Genomic DNA, 18494 nt, shown 5'->3' on the forward strand with positions numbered 1-18494 from the left:
CAGACGCACCTGCGAGAATTTCTTTGTTTCATAAACTGGATTGCTCAGATATAATTGGGTATGTTGGGAATTGCAATTTTCTATCAGTTGACTTTCTGATTTGAAAGGCAACATGCCATGTCACAACTCTAGAAGTTTATTTTCTTTTCATAGGAACATAGAAAATAGGTGCAGGACTAGGCCATTTGGCCCTTTTTGAGCCTGCACCACCATTCAATATGATTGTGGCTGATCATGCTGTCTCAGTATCCCATTCCTGCTTTCTCTCCAAACCCCTTGATCCCTTTAGCTGCAAGGGCCACATCCAGCTCCCTCTTGAACATGTCTAATGAGCTGGCCCCAACAGCTTCCTGTGGGAGAGAATTCTACAGGTTCACAACTCTGGGTGAAGAAATTCTTTCTCATCCCTGCCCTGAATGGCTTACCCCTTATTTTTAGATTGTGACCCTTAAGTCTGGACTTCCCCCAACATCGGGAACATTCTTTCTGTATCCAGCCTGTCCAATCCCATCAGGATTTTATGTTTCTGTGAGGTTCCCCCTCATTATTCTAAGTTCCAGCAAGTACAACCCCAGTCGATCCAGTCTTTCCTCATATGTCAGTGCTTCCATCCTGGGAATCAGTCTGGTGAACCTTCAGTGGACTCCCTCAATAGCAAGAATGTCTTTCCTTGGACTAAACTGTTCCCAGTACTCCAGGTGTGGCCTCGCCAAGGTCCTGTATAACTACAGCAAGACATCTTTACTCTGATACCCAAATCCTGTTGCTATGAAGGCCAGCATGCCATTAACTTTCCTCACTGCGTGTGCACCTGCATGCCAACCTTTAGCGACTGTTCCACTATGACACCCAGGTCTCATTGCACCTCACCTTTTCCTAATCTGCCAGCATTCAGATAATAATCTGCTGCCCTGTTCTTGCGACCAAAGTAGATAACCTCACATTTATCCCATTATATTGCATTTTCCAAGTATTTGCCCACTCAGGTGGTCTGTCCAAGTCAGCCTGTAGCCTTTTAACATCCTCCTCGTAGCACACATTGCTACCCAGCTTAGTGTCATCTGCAAATTTGGAGATATGGCATTCAATTCCTTCGTCCAAATTGTTAATGTATATTGTGAACAGCTGGGGTCCCAGCCCTGAACCCTGTGGCACCCCACTTGTCACTGCCTGCCGCAGTGAAAAGAGCCTGTTTATTCCAACTCACTGCTTCCTGTCTGCCAACCAGTTCTTTATCCGTGTCAATACATCATGTCTGATACCATGATATTTTCCTTACTAATCTCTTGTATGGAACTTTGTCGAAAGCCTTTTGAAAGTCCAGATACACAACAGCCACTGATTCAACCTTGTCCACTGTACTGGTCACATCCTCAAATTCCAGAAGATTCATAAAGAATGATTTCCTTTAGTGAATCCATGCTGACTAGGAGCGATGCTGTCACTACTTTCCAAACGCTCAATTGTTACATCCTTAATTGACTCCAGAATTTTCGCCATCACCAATGTCAGGTTAACCAGCCTATAATTCCCTATTTTGTCTGCCTCCTTTTTTTTTAAGGAGTGGGCTTACATTAGCTACCCTCCAGTCCACTGGAATTCTTCCAGAGTCTGTGGAATGCTGAAAAACGATCACCAATGCATCTACTATTCCTAGTGCCACTTCCTTAAGCACTCAGGGATGCAGAGCATCAGGCCCTGGGGACTCAGCGGATTTTAATCCCATCAACTTCCCCAGCACTCTTTTTTCCTGACTAAGGATTTCCTTCAGTTCCTCCTCCATACCTGACCCTCTGTCTCCTGGCATTTCCTGAAGGTTATTTGGATCTATCCTCACTGAGAAGGACACCAAGTATTTGCTCAACTGGTCTGCTAGCTCCTTGTCCATTATGAATCCACCTGATTCTAAGTGCAAAAGACCTATGTCTGTCTTCACCTCCCTTCCCTTTCCGTCTGTCTTACCTAAAAAATGAATAATCCTGGACGTTGAGATCCCATCCTTGGTCATCCTGGAGCCAGGCCTCCGTGATCCAAATTACATCATATCTGTGCAGTTAATTTTTCTTTTTATAAATGCTCCTTGCATTGAGACACAGAGCCTTCTATATGCAAACTAATTTTTTGTGTTTATTATCTTGGTTGATTTTACCACTGGACAAGTCAGATCACTGAAATCTAGCGTAGAACTTAGATCACAGAACATAAAATCCCCGTGGTGTGGAAGCAGGCCATTCGGCCCATCAAGTCCACACCAACTCTCTGAGCATGTCTTCTCCCCCAGATGCCTGTAACAGTGCATTTCCCACGGCCAATCCACCTAACCTGCACATCTTTGGTCTGTGGAGGAAACGAGCACCTGGGAAAAAAACCCACGCAGACTCTGGGAGAATGCACAAACTCCACACACACTCACCCGAGGGTGGAATCCAACCTGGATCCCTGGTGCCGTGAGGCAGCAGTGCTAACCACTGAGTTACTATGTCACCTTGAGAAATAATTATTTTCACCTAATGTCATCTTTCACTGAAACGTAAGTATGTAGTCCTGAAGATGTAGTTTTAACAGTAAACATAAAGTAGAACGAACTAAGTTATTTGTATATAACGCATTTGAAAGATTTTGAAACAACACATTTCAAAACAAAATTTCATCTATTTCAACACCATCACACAGTACTCAAATACCAGAAAGAGAGTTCCCCTTTTTCCCAAATCCATAGGTTTGACTTGATTTGGTTATTTCAGTTCCCAGTTGTGACCGTTTGTTCACCCTTTCCTTGATTATTTGCACAACTGAGCTCAGACTTTTTTTTTGAAGCTTCAAATAACTCCTTCAGGGTTCAATTGAACACTGGTCTGGAGCTTTTTAAATTTATTCACAGGATGTGGTCATTGTTGCAATTGTTGCAATTATTGCCCATCTGTAATTGTTCAGTAGGCAGTTGGGGGTCAACCACGTGTGTGTGTGTGTGCGCGCGCGCCCGCGTGTGTCACATGTAGTCAAGATCGGGTAAGGACAGCAGTTTTATTCCTTAAAAGACATTTGTGAACCAGATGGGTTTCCTGACTATTGACATTGGTTTCATGGTCATCATGAGACTCTTAATTCCAGATTATTACTTCAGATTCTATCATCTGACATGGCAGAATTCAAACCTGGCTCCTTAGAACAAACTAAAAACCGTCTGTTACCTCAGTATATTACCCAATTCCAAATTAACGCTTTTTTCCAAAAGAAACTGTTCTTCCATCTGATCTCAGCCAGGTTTTCTGCACACTGCTCCTAAGAGCACTTCAGTCTGTTTTTTGTTACAAAAGCTAAAGGTAACCCTTTATTCTCCTAAACCAAAATCAAGATAATTCCTTTCAATATACTCTCTTTCCAGCTGTAATATTCTCGTAATACACAATAATTTCCATTATCATTCTGGTTAGGTCCCAGTCAACTGCTCTCCAACACATGCTGACTTAAAGTCAAGGCTGCAGAAAAATGGACGTGTTAATTGTTAAACTCCTTCATACACATAGACCAAACACCACGTGCCACTTGTTTAAAATCCAAACTCTTAAGATTAATATAATTTTTAAAAACTGCAGATGCTGGAGACCTGAAACAAAAACTGGAATTGCTGGTGGAACTCAGCAGGTCTGGCACTATCTGTGGGGAGAAAGCAGACTTAATATTTTGAGTCCACTGGCTCATTAGAACTGGACAGCTGGGAAAAGTGGTATTTATGCTGAAGCTGAGTTTGGGGAGAGGTAAATGGATGGGTGGAGATGAAGCATAAAGAGAGAGAGAGAGAGAGAGAAGGCTGAATGAGTGATAATGAGAGCTGAGAGTTGGTGAGAATGCATTGGCTGTGCTAAAATAAACCCACGTCATGACAGGACCCAGTGTGGTGGTGGTTAAAAGTCATGAAGGGCTGGAACTAGGCTTTGAAGTTATTGAACACTCTCTATTGAGTCCTAGAGACAGCAGGGTCCCCAGATGGAAAATGAGATGATATTTGAACTTACGAATGAGCTAACTGGAACATTACAGCAGGCACGTATGAGTAATGTCGGCATGGGAACATGGTGATGTGTTGAAATGACAGGCATCTGGAATCTTGGGTTTTTTTTTTTTACAGACAATGTAGATGTTCTGCTAATTTCCTAGCCCTACACTCATACCTAGAACATCTGGATAACAAGAACACCTGCACCAGGCTCTTACTAAATGACTACAGCTCCATCTTCAACACTATAACCCCTACCAGACTAATCTCAAAGCTGAGACCTAGGTTTTGGCTCCACCCACTGCAACTGGATCCTCACTTCTTGATCCACCAACTCCAACTCCAATCTGTGAAGATGGACAACAGCATCTCGTCTACGATAATCCTCAACACTGGCGCCCCACGAGGATGCATTCTCAGTCCCCTGCTGTATTTCCTATACAACCATGACTGTGTAGCCAAATTCCGTACGTGCCATCTGCAAGTTTGCTGATGACACCACAGTGGTAGGACGAGTATCAAACAACACTGGGTCAGAATAGTGGAAAGAGATAGAATACTTGGTGTCATGGTGCAATGATAACAATCTCCCTCAATGTTGGCAAAACAGAAGAATTGATCATTGATTTCAGGAAGAGAAGAGGAGGACACGCCCCTATGCATGAATAGAGCTGAGATGGAGAGGGTTGAGAGTGTCAAGTTCCTGAGAGTGTCAAGTTCCTAAGAGTGACCATAACTGACCATCTGTCCTGGACCTCCAATGTAGACGCAATGGTCAAGAAGGCACAACAATACCTCTTCTTCCTCAGGCAGCTTAGGAGATTTGGCATGTCCATAAGAATCCTTACCAACCTTTTTCGGTGCACCATAGAAAGTGTACTGTCCGGGTGCATCACAGCTTGGTACGGCAACTGCTCTGCCCAGGGCTGTAAGAAACTACAGAAAGTTGTGTGCATAGCCCAGACCATCGTGGAAACCGACCTCCCACAACTGGAGGGAAATTGAGTTGTCTAGAGGTCACAAATGCATGCATACGGGTTTTAGTAGTTAAAGCTGAGACAGGAGTGGAGAGAGATGTTTATGAAGGTTGAAACATCTCACTATTTAGGATATAACTTATTGTTGAAGAAGATGCTAAGATTGGAAACAATTTGGTTCACTGCCGACATTTGGAGTCGGTTGCTAGGTAATGAAGTTTATGATGTGGGCTGAAGGTAGTAGCTTTGGTTGGCTTCACGTTTAGTGAAAGAGTTTGTAAAACAGCTGAATGCTTAGATAGAATGCAAAGCAGTGTAGAGTTCAGAGACCGAGACACAGTGCATAAAGCAATGCACAGTTTAGAGAGTGCCAGTAAAGGAGCTTGGATATCGAACAAGTCTTGGCTAACTTTTTTGGGAATACTTTCTTTCTCCAGTATCATTTTTGACTCTAAGGATGCTAAGCAGTTAGTGGTTGTAGGTCATGGCCAGCGTCCATGCCTTGTACATGTAATCTAGGTTCAAGTCTCATTATTGAACTGAGAACGAGCACAGCATGATTGACTGTCCTGAGTTTTGGGTGAAATCATTTCTTCCCTCTTGAGTCAATATTATGAATCCACTGAAGCTATTTGAAGAGGAGCAGGGAAATTCTGGTGAACTGGTCAATGTTTATCCCTCAGTCTCTTGGCCATCTATCTTATGCTGAGCCATGCTTATTTATGACCATTTTGACTCATGGCCAAAAAAAAAACTTCTGTGGAAGTGAGGTAAATGAGACTGAGGTGGCTCAAATTTAACATGTTTTGGATGCATGATGCAGGAGTCAAACCACCCTGGCATACTCCGGTAATTGTCTACATTAGATCTTCAGTATTGTAGAGCATTTTTGGCTTATTGTTGAGATCTGGAGGTGCAGTCCTATTACTAGGATCTGTGATTAAATTCTGTCTGATCTAAGTACTGCAGTCTGTTGGGGTAATCGCAGTTTGAATTAGCAAAAATGGTTTTTATCAAGTGTCTTTTTTAAGTATGGTATAGGGGTTGAGCTGCAAGCTACGTAGTAGCTGGCTCCATACATGTGGATGCTGTTGTTAAAGGCCCAGATGCAAAATTGGAAGGGAAAGGGACAAAGCTAGATCTTTAAGTCATCTCAGAGATATCAGTGTGGGGGTTGGGAGGAAATGGGAAAACTAAAATTATGTAGTTTGCCATGTCATGCGTTGATAAATTGTAGAATTTTAGCTGTTTAAGCTTCATCAGTGCCCCTGTTCACAACTGGATAGAAGAAAGCCTGAAAGGTAGGTAGTGTGAGATGCTGCAGAAAGGGTATTTGTGCATGCCAGAGCTAAAACGCTGTGACTTCTTAGCAATTTGCTTTTGAGAATATTTGGCATGTTTCCAAACATACCAGATCCTCAGCTGATTCAAAAACCTTTTTAAAAACTTCACTGTAAAACTGAAAATTGAGGAAGTTATGACCATGATTAACACTTTTTTAGAGCCACAGCTGAAACCTCGAATCCTGCTTCAAAACACAAGGATATTGATCAATTTAACAAGTGAATTGCTGGATGTTCTCGCATGTTAGTATTATACAGGCATTGTAGTAATTTTGAAAATCAAAATGATAGTCCACTGTCATCTTCTAGACCTAAGTGACTACTCATTTTGTGATCTATGAAGAAAAGAAGCAATTCTGTAAGCTTCTTTCACAGTTCAGTTACAGTATTCACTTTCATTTTCTGTTTTTCAGGTGCAGGAGACATTGTAGCCATAATGATTCCTGAGCTGAAAGGTCGTGAGATAATGAGCCTAATTGAAAGAAACGTCACCATAATGATGTACATAACAATTGGAACACGTAATTTACAAAAATATGTCAGTCGTACCTCAGTTGTATTTGTCTCAATCTCGTTCATTGTGTTAATGATCATTTCGCTGGCCTGGTTAGTTTTCTACTATATCCAGAGGTTCAGATATGCAAATGCTCGTGACCGGAATCAGGTAAGACCGTTTTAACACTCTTTTGGTCTACAGTTTGCTGATTCTTTGATTTTTTTTTTTTTTTTTTTTTTACAAATTCACTTATTCAAAAAAAACTGATATTTTAGCATTTGCTGTCATTTGTCCTTGGGTGACACTAGTAGAGACTACTTGCATTTGTATAATGCCTTTATCATGGATGTTATCAGGAATGCATTGCCTCAGAGGGTAATGGGGGCAGATTCAATCGATAACAATCAAAAAGGAATTGATGAGCATTCAAGAAAAACAAAAATTCTGTGCAGGGAAAAAAGGATAGAAATGGGTCAATTGGATAGTTGTTCAAAAGATCTAGCACATTGCCTTCTGTATGATTTTGTGAACAAGATGAGGTTTTCCATGGGGTGAGTCAAATGTTTGGTTGAAGAGGTGGATTTTAAAAAGGGAATTAAGAGGGGAGGTAGGTAATTTGATATTTGGGGAAAAAAAATATAGAGCATGCATAGGGTCTGGGAGGTTGAAGCCATTATTATTAATGTTGAGATGAAGGGTGGGATAGATACAATTGACAAATAGACTTCTTTTTAAATGAAGAAATATTGTAGAGACTTGTAGAAATAGACTATGGATTTTTAAAACGTAGAATGCATTCCAGAAGATCCCCTGAAGAATCCTACAGATTAAAATATCAAAGAAACAAATCTTTTTCTTTGATACAATACTAAAGCTTCCTTTTTAAGGGGTTAAGTTTCCTACAGTGCAGGCTTTAATGTTTAATTATAACCAGATATATGCATATTTAACATGATTAATGTGCACATTGCTGAGGAACTTGTGTTTTTTTTAAATCACCATGGGAAATGTTGGTTATAAATAGGCATCTTGTGTATTATAAAAATAGATGTGCCAATCACTCCAGAAATTAAGAAAATCAGTAAACTTTGCTGAAGTGCAAAAAAGCTTCCACAGGTACTTTTTTTAGTAAAATCATGTCTACTTTGGTTAAATGATATTAAGCTTTTTTTCTTCTAAATTTTATTAGCTTCTTTATTGCTGTAAATGTTTAAAATGCATTAAGAACAGGTATTGTAAAAGGGGTCATGGTTTTCTGCATTACCTATTATGCCTGCAAGTTGCCTGTTTTATGTTGATAGAATGCTCAGTGTTATGTAGCGTTAGATTACAGAACATTTTGCGATTGTTTGTTGGTTTGGCAGCATGCGTTACCACACCATAGCCATAGGACTGTGCAACAATATATCATCTTTATGGATGATGTGATGATACTGTACCTTTTAAGATATGTGTTCTGTGCTCTTTCTGTTGCAGAGAGGTATTGTCCCAGTGGTACCAGACAGGCTTTGCTAAACAGCTTTTGAGTTCTCCCTGGGTTTTATTTTAAAATGAGACAGACAAAATAAGAGCAGACAGAGTCAGGGCTCACAGACCCAAGAAGGCTTTTAGTTTTGCTTTCAGTTATTGAAAAGGTTTCTGCTGGCTGCTGAGGCAAAGTTTGAGTTCCTGGCTGCTGTAGTGAAGTCTTGTATAGCGAGTCTTCCTCTTAAAACTCAAAAGGGCCAATTGTTTGTTTCTTTCTGGCCTGGAAAGAGGCAGCATGTGAGAACCATACCTGTTTTGCTGAATTCTATTTTTGTCAAAGGTATTTGTGAAACACTTGATGTTCATGGTTAAGTAATACATTAATTCTTTTGAAATATTTAATAAGAAAGTTTTATGACAATTCTTGTCTTTGTATTAAAGTGTGTTTTGATTAAAGCCTAGTGGTGGACCAATCAAATCGCATCTGGAACACTACACCTACCACTTGTCTTTAAATAAATATAAAAGTTATGGTCTCGGCTATTTCCTTGCAATACTTTTGTGTGTGTTTGTGTTGGAGAGGCGGGTGTAGGGCTGGTGTCTGGTCCATAACAACATGATAACTTAAATTTGAGGATGTTTATAATGATATGTGGAATAATCAAATAGAAGAATGGTCAAAAAATCCAAATGTGACACATCATTCCTCTATCCATCTGTCTTTTGAGCTGTGTGGCTCTCTTGTAGAAATCTTGCCCTCCTCACTTGGTTTATCACGTTAGTTAATAATCTTGCTAGGTCCTGGGAAGCTCACCCTACTCTCAGTTGAGTGATCTGTAATATGCCTTCCACTGACTCCTCTAGTAATTTTTTATCCTACACAAGGTCTGTCTAAATTGGCAATTCTCCTGAGTTCTTCATATGTGGATAATGTTAGATCTATGTTGCCTGGTCATGACTGCTGTGATTGTTTGAGGTGGACCAGTAAGTTGATCTGACATTGCCCAATCAGTCCTTGCTGCTATTGTCATTCTGAAGAAGGGTCACTGCCCCTGAAACATTAACTCTACTTACTCTCTAAAGATGCTGGAAGACCTACTGAGTATTTCTAGCAATTATTGTTTTTGTTGCTGATCTAGCCCCTTTAGTATCTGCATCATTCTGTACTATGAAATCAGACAACATGAATGTGTTAGCTCCATTTCTGTGGTGCTGGCTGAACAGGTTCAGGATAAACCAAGGCATGTGTAGTCAATCTCACTGCTTGGACCTTAGTATAAACCCTTATGCATTTATAGAGAAACACGTAATGCTGGACATTAAAGGTCTGTTCACTCTACAGAACAAATGCAGACTAATCACCTTAAACTCAGTCAGTGAAGGGACTGTGGTTTGGCCGCACAGATTTGCATGCACTAAATGAATAAATCTGTGAACCTTGCGTGGCCAAATTATTCCAACCAAAATCTGACTGTGGGTACTTCTGTGGTCATCCACAACATCTAGATGCAGGCAACTATGACTTATGCAGTAGTAATCCTTTGTTGCACTGCAAAGTACTATTTTTAATGAGTAGTCAGTACATCTCAATCTCTTTGTGCCCTATTCATCCTGACCCATTGAAGACAATCTGTCTGTATTAGTGGTCACTATCAAACTGGCAAACGGCCTCTTGGTTTGCATTGCAAAACTTGAAAGACGTGCAGTGATTTTTCTCATTTTGCTGTATTTAAAACCTATAATCTGAGTTTGCAAATCAACTAGGCTGAGTAGCTGGCATGCTGAACAGATTGTTATAGCTCACCGTGAGACACTTGGTGTCAAGTGTTTATCTCATGAGCATGTGAGCCATCAATGAAATGATCAATATGAGTACCTATTTTGGGAGCTTTTCCAGGAATCTGTTCATAACTTTAAATGTTGGAATGTTTGTGACCTGTTATGCTTTTGCTTTCCAGGCAACTTTTGTCCCGTGTCTTTGAGGTAGACTTTGATCAACTGTTTGAGTTTAGGGAGTAAGAAGCAAGGATAGGACACTTCACCATGTTATAGTGTATTCTAGTAGCAATATTGATAAAATGGCATACCTTTCTGTGTAAAACTGTGAATATCATCTTTTGTTTTAAAATTTGGAACAGCTATTAAATGATCACACACAAACACATGAGATGACATAATTAGACTTGGAGGTGCCCATGACTAGAATTGGCAAGGCTAAAATCATGCTATGAGAGTACAACAGGTGGTTGCTTAGTCTGCATTTGAATTTCCACTCTCCATCTGCAGTGTTCACATTATATAAGCAAGACTGAAAGTTGGAGATTCTGTCTTTTATAAGAATTGACCCATGTAACCCTATATGTAATTGTATCATAGCAAAACATGAGAATGTAACAAACATTGTGCAAATTTGATCTCTGATTTTACCATTTTGCATGAATTATCGCTATTCATTTAGATAAACTGCAATATTAAACTTTAATCAAGTGTCAAAATCATGGCAATCTACTTTATGAATATAATTGGTACTCCTGCAGAGCCCAGTAATTGGTTAGTTTTCTAAGATTAACTTTTAAGGGTTAAAAGTTTTGGCAAATCATTGAGCCCTGTGTATAGAGACAAAAAAAAACTGCAGATGCTGGAATCCAAGGTAAACAAACAGGAAGCTGAAAGAACACTGCAAGCCAGGCAGTGTCTGGAGGAAAGGAGCAGTGAATGTTTTGGGAATTACCCTTCTTCAGGAACCCTATGTATACCCCTATGTATAATCTGATAATTATAAATAGACTTATCTGATTGAAATAGTTTTCTTTTCCATTCATGAATACTGTGTTTTTGAAGATTGTAGTGGAACATTTAGAAAACTTCGGAAAGAATCCCTCCAATAGGGAAACAGGCCATTCGGCCCAACAATTCCACACCAACTCTCCGATGAGCATCCCGCCCAGACTCAGCCACCTATTGTATCCATGTAACCCTGCATTTCTCATGGCTAATCCACTTAACCTAGGCATCCCTTGACACTATGAGCAATTTAACATGGCCAATCTACCTAAGCCCCACATCTTTGGACTGTGGGAGGAAACCGGAGCACCCGAAGGAAACCCACACAGACACTGGCAGAATGAATACTAAAATTAGTTCTAAATCTTTAAAATTGTAAACATGAATTGAGTACATTCTGCAAAATTGCCAAAAATTATTAGATTAATTACGAAGGAGAGCTGTAAGTCATCTGTACAGTTTAAAAAGTACTAAATAATTTAAAGAATTGTGATTTTCAAATGCCCACTGCCAGGGCTACTGTTCAAGAGAAAATTTGAAACTGCTAGTTACTGAATTGTTTAGAGGTGATGAACACTTCCCAACGTCTCTTGAAATCACCATTCTGTGTGTGTTTGTGAGAGTGTGTGGCTGCAATTGGGAGCTAATTGCCTGCGTTATTTTGGTGTACTGAGAAATAGGGTGGAATCTTGTAGGAGCGTGAATGACAGGGGCTATAGTGAAAAATGAAGCCTGTCTTGACAGTGGAAGCAACTTGGAGTCATAGAGATATACAGCACAGAAACAGACCCTTCGTTCCAACTCATTCGTGCCGACCAGATAACTTAAATCAATCTAGTTCCATTTGCCAGCATTTGGCCTATATCCCTCTAAACGCTTTGTATTCATATACCAATCCAGATGCCTCTTAAATGTTGTAATGGTAGCAGTCTCTCACCTCCCCTCCTACCACGCCTCCCCTCAAAAAAAAAACCTCAACTACATCTTTTAACCAAATTCTGCCTGTTGAGGTGAGATTCTTGTTAGGCAGCAGTGGTTTGGTTATTGAAGAGTATTATTGCTTGTTTATGTCCTTATTAACTGCACATCTCACCTCATTAGTACGCACCTTCCTACCTTGACACCTGCTGCGAGCAACTCCATGCTCAGAATTCTCAAAATTGGAAGTTAGAGCAGGCACCTGGTGACTTCAGCTTGCCACTTACTCCAAAGAACTTTCAGGTTGGATACCTGGCATAATCATCTCAGGGCAACTCCATGATCACTGGATATACATAGTCCACATCCGATGACATTGCCATCTGACAGGTGCCAGCCTGTAAGAGCCCTCCTGACCCCTCTCCGATCCAATTAGCATATGCTTGCACTTAAGTGCCACAGAAGCAATTATCATTGTAATGCTGTAGCGACGGGTCATGGAGATATGCACCCAGTTCACGGACTGTAACAGGCTGAATCTTCAGGCTCCTCAGGTGCTCTTTCAGCACTTGTGCACTTTGAACATACCATGCCAGTCTTTTCTGGGATATCCTGACAGTGGCAAGTTGTTTCATGTATAGCATGTGGTAGAATAGGCTAGATTTGGGTGGGAGGGATACCATAGGGGAAGAGAAAGTAGTTAATGAGTTTGATCAGATATGGCAAGAGATCTTGCTTGGCCTTGCAGAGAGAAACCCTCAATGTGACCTGAGTCATAGAGTCAGATGGCATGGAAACAGCCTCCTTGGTCCAACTTGTCCACGCTGACCAGACACCCCGATCTGACCTAGTCCCATTTGGCCCATATCACTCTAAACCTTTCCTATTCATATACCCATCCAGATGCCTTTTAAATGTTGTAATTGTACTCACCCCCACCAATTCTTCTGGCAGTTCATTCCATACATGCACCATCCTCTGTGTGAAAAAGTTACCCCTCAGCTTTTTTTTCAAAATCTTTCCCCTCTCAACATAAACCTACGCCATCTAGATTCCCCACCCTAGGAAAAAGACCTTGGCTATTCACCCTATCCATGCCCCTCATGATTTTATAAACCTCTATAAGGTCACACTTCAGTTTCTGACTGACGAAACTGACACTTGGCCGTTTTTATTTATTCAACCCTTAATGTTTAATTTACGTTAAAAAATGATGTATCAGTTTTCTAATGTTGTGGCATTTAAAGATTTAAACACTCCTCAAAAAGGTACATCTTGTTGGTCAAGAGATGAGAAAGGGATGAAGTTATCCCACGTCTTCTCGTTTGTAACACCCTGCCCTAATTGCCCTTGAGATGTGATGGTGAGCCGCCATCTTCAACTGTTATAGTACATCAAGTGTAGGTGCTTCCACAATGCTGTTGCATCGGTCTAAAGTCACACGGATAGCTAGTAAATGGAATAGAAAACCTACTTCTGATGTTGGCCTTTCTCCAAAGCACATTATAAAGAGCTCCAGTACGCATTAATATTTTTTACAGCCCATGAAAAGCCTGCTGATTATTAGAACCAGCCTACGAAAGACCACAAACCTTAAAATGGGGCAGTACTCCTTTTGTAAAAAAAAAAAAGTGACATCTGTTTTGTGGAAACAGACAGCAAGGTCACTAGCTCAAAGTCCCTAATATATTTTTGCAAACGTGATTAATTGAACAGATAAATAAGTAAAAGGTAGCTTGTAGCAGGCACTACTTTCAAGAACCTTGTTAGTAAAATTTAGGTGTAGAATATGAGGAAATGTAGCAGTCTGGATAGAAAGTCTGTACCGAAGTCCATGACAATTTTGTACTTGTACTTTTCATGAAATAAAATGTCCCAAGTCGCTTCATAGGAGTCTAATAAAGCAAAATTGGACTTTGATCCACATAAAGCAATATTAGCATAAGTGGCCAAAAAGCATTGCTGATAAGGTAGGTTTTAAGGCTCATCTTGGGGAGAGAGGTGGAGAGACTGTGAAGTTTGTGAAGCAAATTTTTGGAGCATTGGGCCTTGGCAGCTAAAAGTACAGCTGTTACTGGTGACATAACTAAGATCTGAAATGCCAAAATTATATTAGTGCAAATGTCTTGGAGGGCTGTGAGTCTTTAGAGATTAGTGATATCACAACCAGAATGAGAATTTTGAAATTTAAGGCATTACTTGATCAGAAGCCATCTTGTGCAAGTAAGAACATGGGCTGCAGAACTTTGAGTGACCTCCAGTTTACACTGGGAAGACACCCAGATGTGTTGAATAGTTAAGTTTAGAGGTAACAATGTCATTAATGATTCTGCAGCCGATGAGCTTGTGAAGTTTGTGGTCATGGTGTTGGTGCAGATAATGGTTGGATGATCATCTTGAGGTCAGATGTGGCTTCAGTATTGAAAATGGTTGATTTCAGTCTTAGACAGTTATACAGGCAAAATAGTGGAAGAAGAGGTGTTCGATGTGGAGAAAGGCTAGAAGTGCATTCTGCTTGTCAGTGCTTAGGTAGGTGTCCTTCTGTTCGGTATATAGAGTCAGCAGCTCACCACCTTCACCTTCTCCAGGGTAATTTTGAGATGGGCAGTAAATGCCAGCTTAGCCAGCAATGATCATGTCATAGAATCCCTACAGTGTGGAAACGGGCCCTTCGGCCCAACAAGTCCACACTGAACCTCGGAGCATCCCACCCAGACTCATCCCCCGATAACCCACCTAATCTACACGTCCCTGTGGGCAATTTAGCATGGCCAATTCACCTAACCTGCACATCATTGGACTGTGGGAGGAAACCGGAGCACCCGGAGGACACCCACGCAGGCAGTCGCCCGAGGCTGGAATTGAACCCGGGTCCCTGGCGCTGTGAGGAATCGATCTTTCTTTTCAAAAAAAATTGCACTTGGCTGGAAGAGACATATTTTGAAATTTGGTGGTGACAGGTAGACAGATTTGACAAACTGTGAAGTGATCAATGAAAAGACTTTAAAAAAGGAATAGTTAACAGATGCACTTTAACACCTTTAATTATATAGTGTGTTTTCAAAGATAAATAATGAAAGTATGCATTTGAAAGATGTGATGAACAGAGGCAACTTGAGGTTCAGGTACTTCATTCCCTGAAGGTATGCATAAAGGTAGATAAAAGATTTTCAAAACCCACAGCACTTAGAATTTTAGAAATGGGGACAAAAGGTATAATAATAGAAAGATAAAACTTGTCAAAAATGTTAGAATACCAATTACTTTGCCATTTAAGAGAGGTCTTTAAAGCTGCAGAAGCTGTAATTGTACATTCAATAAAGTTATCCCATTGGTGGAAAGTGGTGATCAATTATAAGGAAATTTGAGAAATTGGGGCCAACATCACTGAAGCGCCAAAGGTTGAGACAAATTGATTTAAAATGATGGTTTGATTAATTATTAGAATTTTGATATTGAATCAGAGGAGTCAGTAATGAGAGACTAATTTAAAATTCTCATTGAAACTGGCAAAAGGTTAGCAGTGATGCCTTTATGCACGTGATCAGTGATTCATGCATTGCTTTGCCATATGAACTGTTTGAGCAGAAATCTTTTTTCTATCTTTAATGAAAAGTGGATAACTATTTAAGGCTGGTAGGCTTTGGACGTTAATGTTGGATATTACTAGCAAGGATTTTCACCCTGATACAATGTTTCCTATGCTGGTTATAGTCATAGCTCATACAGCATGGAAACAGACCCTTTGGTTCAATTTATCCGTGCCGACTAGATATCCTAAACGAATTTAGTCCCATTTGCCAGCATTTGGCCCATATATCTCTATACCCATACAGATGCCTTTTAAGTGTTGTAATTGTACCAGCCTCCGCCATCACTTCTGGCAGCTCGTTCCTTACACATACCACCCTCTGTGTGAAAAAGTTGTCCCTTAGGTCCCTTTTAAATCTTTCCCCTCTCATCTTATATCCCAATGCTTTTGGTGTGGACTTTCCAATCCTGGGAAAAGACCTTGGCTATTCACCCAATCTATGCCCTTCATGATTTTATAAACCTCTAAGGTCACCCCTCAACCTCTGATGTTTCAGAGAAAATAGCCCCAATCTATTCAGCCTCTCCCTATAGCTTAAACCTTCCAATCACAGCAACTTCCTTCATAAATCTTTTCTGAGCCCTTTCAAGTTTCACAACATCCTTCCTGTAGCAGGGAGACCAGAATTGCATGCAGTATTCCAATAATGGCCTCGGCAATGACCTGTACAGCTACAACCTGATATCCAAACTTCTCTACTCAATGCACCAACCAATAAGGCAAGCGTGCCAAATGCTGCTTTCACTATCCTATCTACCCACAACTCCACTTTCAAGGAACTATCAACCTGCACCCCTAGGTCTCCTTGTTTGGCAACACTCTCCAGGGCCCTACCATTAAGTGTACAAGTCATACCCTGATTTGTCTTTCTGAAATGCAGTACCTCACATTTATCTAAATTAAACTCCCATCTGTTACTCCTTGGCCTAATGACCCTTTGATCAGGGTCTCGTTGTACTCTGTACTCTGAAATAACCTTCTTCACTGTCCACTATTCCACCAGTTTTGGTGTCATCTGCAAACTTACTAACCATATTTCCTACATTCATATTCAAATCATTTATGTGAATGACAAAAAGCAGCGGACCCAGCACCGATCCTTGTGGCATGCCATTGGTCACAGGCCTCCAATCGGAAACAGCCCTCTACCACCACCCAAGTCTCCTACCTTCAAGCCAATTTTGTATCCAATTGGCTAATTCCCCTGAATCCTATGTAATCTAACATTGCTAACCAGTTTACTATATGGAACCTTGTGGAACGCATTGCTGAAATCCATATAGACAACAGCTATTGCTCTGCCACCTTCAATCATTCTTGTCACATCTTCAAAAAAAGGTCAATCAAATTAGTGAGACATGATTTCCCACACACAGCCATGTTGAGTGTTTCTAATTGGTCCTTGCCATTCAAAATGCATGTAAATCCTGCCCCTCCGAATCCCCTCCAACAACTTACCCACCACTGAAGTCGGACTCACCTGTCTGTAGTTCCCTGGTTTTTCCTTACCGCCTTTCTTTAAATAATGGCACCGCATTAGCCAACCTCCAGTCTTCTGGCACATCACCTGTTGCTGTCGACAATGTAAATATCTCAGCAAGTGGCACAGCAATCACTTCCTTTAGCTTCCCACAAAGTTGTGAGATACGCCTGATTAGGACTGGGAGATTTATCTACCTTTTTAAATTTTAATACCTCCTCTTCTGCACTATGGATGCTTTTCAAGCTATCACTATTTATTTCCCCAAGTTCACTGGCTTCCATGTCCTTCACAGCAAATACTGACACAAATATTCATTTAATATTTCTCCCTTCTGCGGTTTCACACATAGGCGGCCTCATTGATCTTTAAGGGGCCGCATTGTCTGCCTAATTACTCTTTTGCCCTTAATTTATTTGTAGAATCATTTTGCATTCTCTTTAACCTTTACCAAAACTATCTCATGTCCCCTTTTTGCCCTTGTGATTTTTCTCAAGTATATTTGTACTGCCCTTATACTCGTCAAGGGATTCACTCAATCGCAGCTGTCTATATCTGATATGTGCGTCCTTTCTCTTGACCGGAGCCTCAACTTTTCTAGTCGTCCAGCATTCCCTACACGTACCAGCCTTGCCCTTCACATTAACATTCACATATTGTCTCTGAATTCTTGTTATCTCATTTTTGAAGGTTTCCACTTTCCAACTGTCCCTTTACCTGCGAATAGCCTTCACCCAATCAACTCTTGAAATCTCCTGCTTAATACTGTCAAAATTGACTTTACTCCAGTTTAACTTTGAGATCAGGTCTGTCCTTTTCCATAAATATTTTAAAACGAATAGAATAACAATCAATTGCCCCAAAATGTTCCCTTACTATCAGTTGTCACTCGCCCTGCCTTATTACTGAAGAGGTGGTCAAGTTTTGCTCCTTTTCTGCTAGGTACATCTACTCAAATAGGAAAATTATAATTCTGTGGTTCCAGTAATGAAACATGCTAGTCAAACAAGGATTTAAGCAGATAGATAGAGCATAATGACCAGACCAAGGCAAAAAATTGGAACCATTTGAAACCCAATGTTTTAGTCAATGAAAATTCTCCTTCCATAATCTTGAAATGTTCTCTTTGTCTGTAACATCCAGAATCACAGCCAACATCAAGATTCTTGTTGTCAAAATAAATGGTGAGGCTAATGGCTGTTATTATTTATCTGTTTCTTACCTGTTCAATTTACAGATAATCATTAAACTCAAATGCCTAAATGTTGCTGTCTGAATAGTGCTGCTCAAGTATTGGCTTAGTAATCAGCATTTTACTGTCTGCCTCACGATTGAAATGCATTAACTCACAAAGTTACTGTATTTGCACAGTAGATGCAAACTAAAGTTGTCACCTGTTCCCTTCTCCAGGCCTGTTCCCTTCTCCAGGCCTGTTCCCTT

The 18494-nt window shown here is 40.5% G+C and overlaps 1 protein-coding gene across 2 annotated transcripts in view; it reads left to right on the forward strand.

The window, feature by feature from the left end:
- The window catches only part of rnf150a (ring finger protein 150a), a 109681-nt gene that overhangs the window by 36909 nt on the left and 54278 nt on the right, over nt 1-18494 (forward strand). For both annotated transcript variants that reach the window (XM_048600687.1, XM_048600697.1), the window contains exon 2: nt 6731-6981. In XM_048600687.1, the coding sequence (XP_048456644.1) occupies nt 6731-6981 (251 nt within the window). The remainder of the gene's footprint in view (nt 1-6730; nt 6982-18494) is intronic.

The sequence above is a fragment of the Rhincodon typus genome, chromosome 1 (genome assembly GCF_021869965.1).
Source record: "Rhincodon typus isolate 14 chromosome 1, sRhiTyp1.1, whole genome shotgun sequence".
Taxonomy (NCBI): Eukaryota; Metazoa; Chordata; class Chondrichthyes; order Orectolobiformes; family Rhincodontidae; genus Rhincodon; species Rhincodon typus.